The following is a 1,837-nucleotide window of genomic DNA, read 5'->3' on the forward strand; positions in this document are numbered from 1 at the left end:
ATATTTATATATTAAAAATCCACCTGAGAGTCGTACCACCGTAAGATCATTGACTTATGACTCGAGCATAAGGATTTGAATATTAGGGTGTTACATTATGGTATTAGAGCAGTTCGTCCTCGTGAGCCTGGGGGATGGAACTGCTTATGCTTCAATGCATACTCTGAGTTTGTGCCTGTGCTAGTTAGGGTATCCAACCGATACATCTAGCATGAAGTTCATGAGTGTACCTTTGGTACTTTGAAGCACTATACTTCCGATATTGAGACTGATCAACTTGATATCGATTGTTTGGTGTGTATAGGAACCAGATGGCGCCTCGTGGGAATAACCCGGTAAACCTTATGGCGGCGTTGGAGAATATGGCTGCTGTTATGCAGGCCACTGCGGAGGCTCTTGGGCAACAGATAAACAATAACGGCAATGGCGGAAGTGGAGCTCAGGGCCCGATGACACTGACAACTTTCTTAAAGGTTAATCCACCTAAGTTCAAGGGAACCACTAATCTGACTGAAGCTGAAACCTGGTTTCTGGCCATGGAGCGAGCACTACAAGCGCAGTTGGTGCCTGAAGAGCAGTGTGTTGAATTTGCTACCTATCTGCTCACGGGGGAAGCATTGCATTGGTGGCAAGGGGCTCGACGTCTCCTGCAGCAGGGGAATGATCCTATCACCTGGGGTACCTTCCAAGTGGAATTTTATAAGAAGTACTTTCCGAATTCTGCTAGAACGGTCAAGGAACTTGAATTACTGCAACTGAAGCAGGGTACAATGTCCGTATCTGAGTATACAGATAAATTTGAGGAGTTATTCAGGTTTTCTCGTATGTGTCAAGGAACCCCAGGAGACTTCGAGGAATGGAAGTGTATTAAGTATGAGGGAGGACTTCGAAGTGAAATCCTGAGCTCCGTTGGACCGATGGAGATTAGGGTATTCTCCGAACTTGTGAACAAGAGCCGTATTGCTGAAGAATGTGTGAGGAAGGCTGTTGAGGCGAAGAATGACCATCGGGAGTCCCACCGCAGGGAGCACAATCAAGAGTACCCAACAAGGTGTCATGAGTTTAGGAGAAGAGGATACCCACAACGTTTTTCCCAAAGGCGAAATGACCTTGCGACGAATAAGAATTCCCAAGGAAAAGGTAAGGAAAAACAAATGGTGGCTGCTTTGGATGTTTTGAGCTATCAGAGATGTGGAGGTCATCACCTAAATAGACCGTGTCGTTATGGTTCGGGTTTGTGTTACAATTGCGGAAGGCTAGGACATTTGGTCAGAGATTGCCCACACCGGAAGGACCGGGAGACTGCCAGGTTCGATTTTCTTACCTGAGGTAATAAGAAAACTGATAACTTAATTCTTTACCACTTTAGATAATGCTGAAGGCTGGTATTCACTCATAATACATGGTCGAATAAAAATTATGATCTGTTCTAGATAACCCTAAATTATCTTAATAGAAGGTTTGGTGAGCATAAATGATTAGGTAGGCCTTTAACGGAAAGCAACCTCAGAGTGGAATGAGTGGTGGGCAATGCCAAAGCCATCATCTGGGAACTCTGTGTCGAGGTAGATTGGGACTTTGCCATGGTTGTAGAGGAGTTGGACATATGTCCTAGAAACATCCTAAGAAGGTCAACCGGAATACTACCAAGAGCCAACAACAAGGTCGTGTGTTCACTACAACGACGGGGGATACCGTTAAATCCGACGGTTTGGGAATTGATAAGCGAAAGATTGGTAACAAGGTGCTAAAAGTACGATTAAGTTGGTATGTGGTTTTGGCTATCATAGATAGAAATCTAGTGAATGCCAGTCATGCTAAGTTGTGGTTGATTACT

The 1,837-nt window shown here is 44.6% G+C and overlaps 1 protein-coding gene across 1 annotated transcript; it reads left to right on the top strand.

Moving 5' to 3' along the window:
• Positions 1 to 344: 344 nt before the first annotated feature.
• On the top strand, positions 345 to 1,328 carry LOC107483847 (uncharacterized). The gene is made up of 2 exons (XM_016104462.1): positions 345 to 420; positions 517 to 1,328. The coding sequence occupies exons 1-2, from the start codon at positions 345 to 347 to the stop codon at positions 1,326 to 1,328; spliced, it is 888 nt and encodes a 295-aa protein (XP_015959948.1).
• The last annotated feature ends 509 nt before the right edge of the window (positions 1,329 to 1,837 follow it).

This window comes from Arachis duranensis, chromosome 4 (assembly GCF_000817695.3).
Source record: "Arachis duranensis cultivar V14167 chromosome 4, aradu.V14167.gnm2.J7QH, whole genome shotgun sequence".
In the NCBI taxonomy this organism is placed as follows: domain Eukaryota; kingdom Viridiplantae; phylum Streptophyta; class Magnoliopsida; order Fabales; family Fabaceae; genus Arachis; species Arachis duranensis.

What these genes read in the sequence shown, in the direction of transcription:
- LOC107483847 (XM_016104462.1), top strand. Translation starts at nt 345, where the DNA reads ATGGCGGCGTTGGAGAATATGGCTGCTGTTATGCAGGCCACTGCGGAG. An exon ending in GCAACAGATAAACAATAACG is followed by an intron (nt 421 to 516) that starts GCAATGGCGGAA and finishes ATCTGACTGAAG; the next exon opens with CTGAAACCTGGTTTCTGGCC.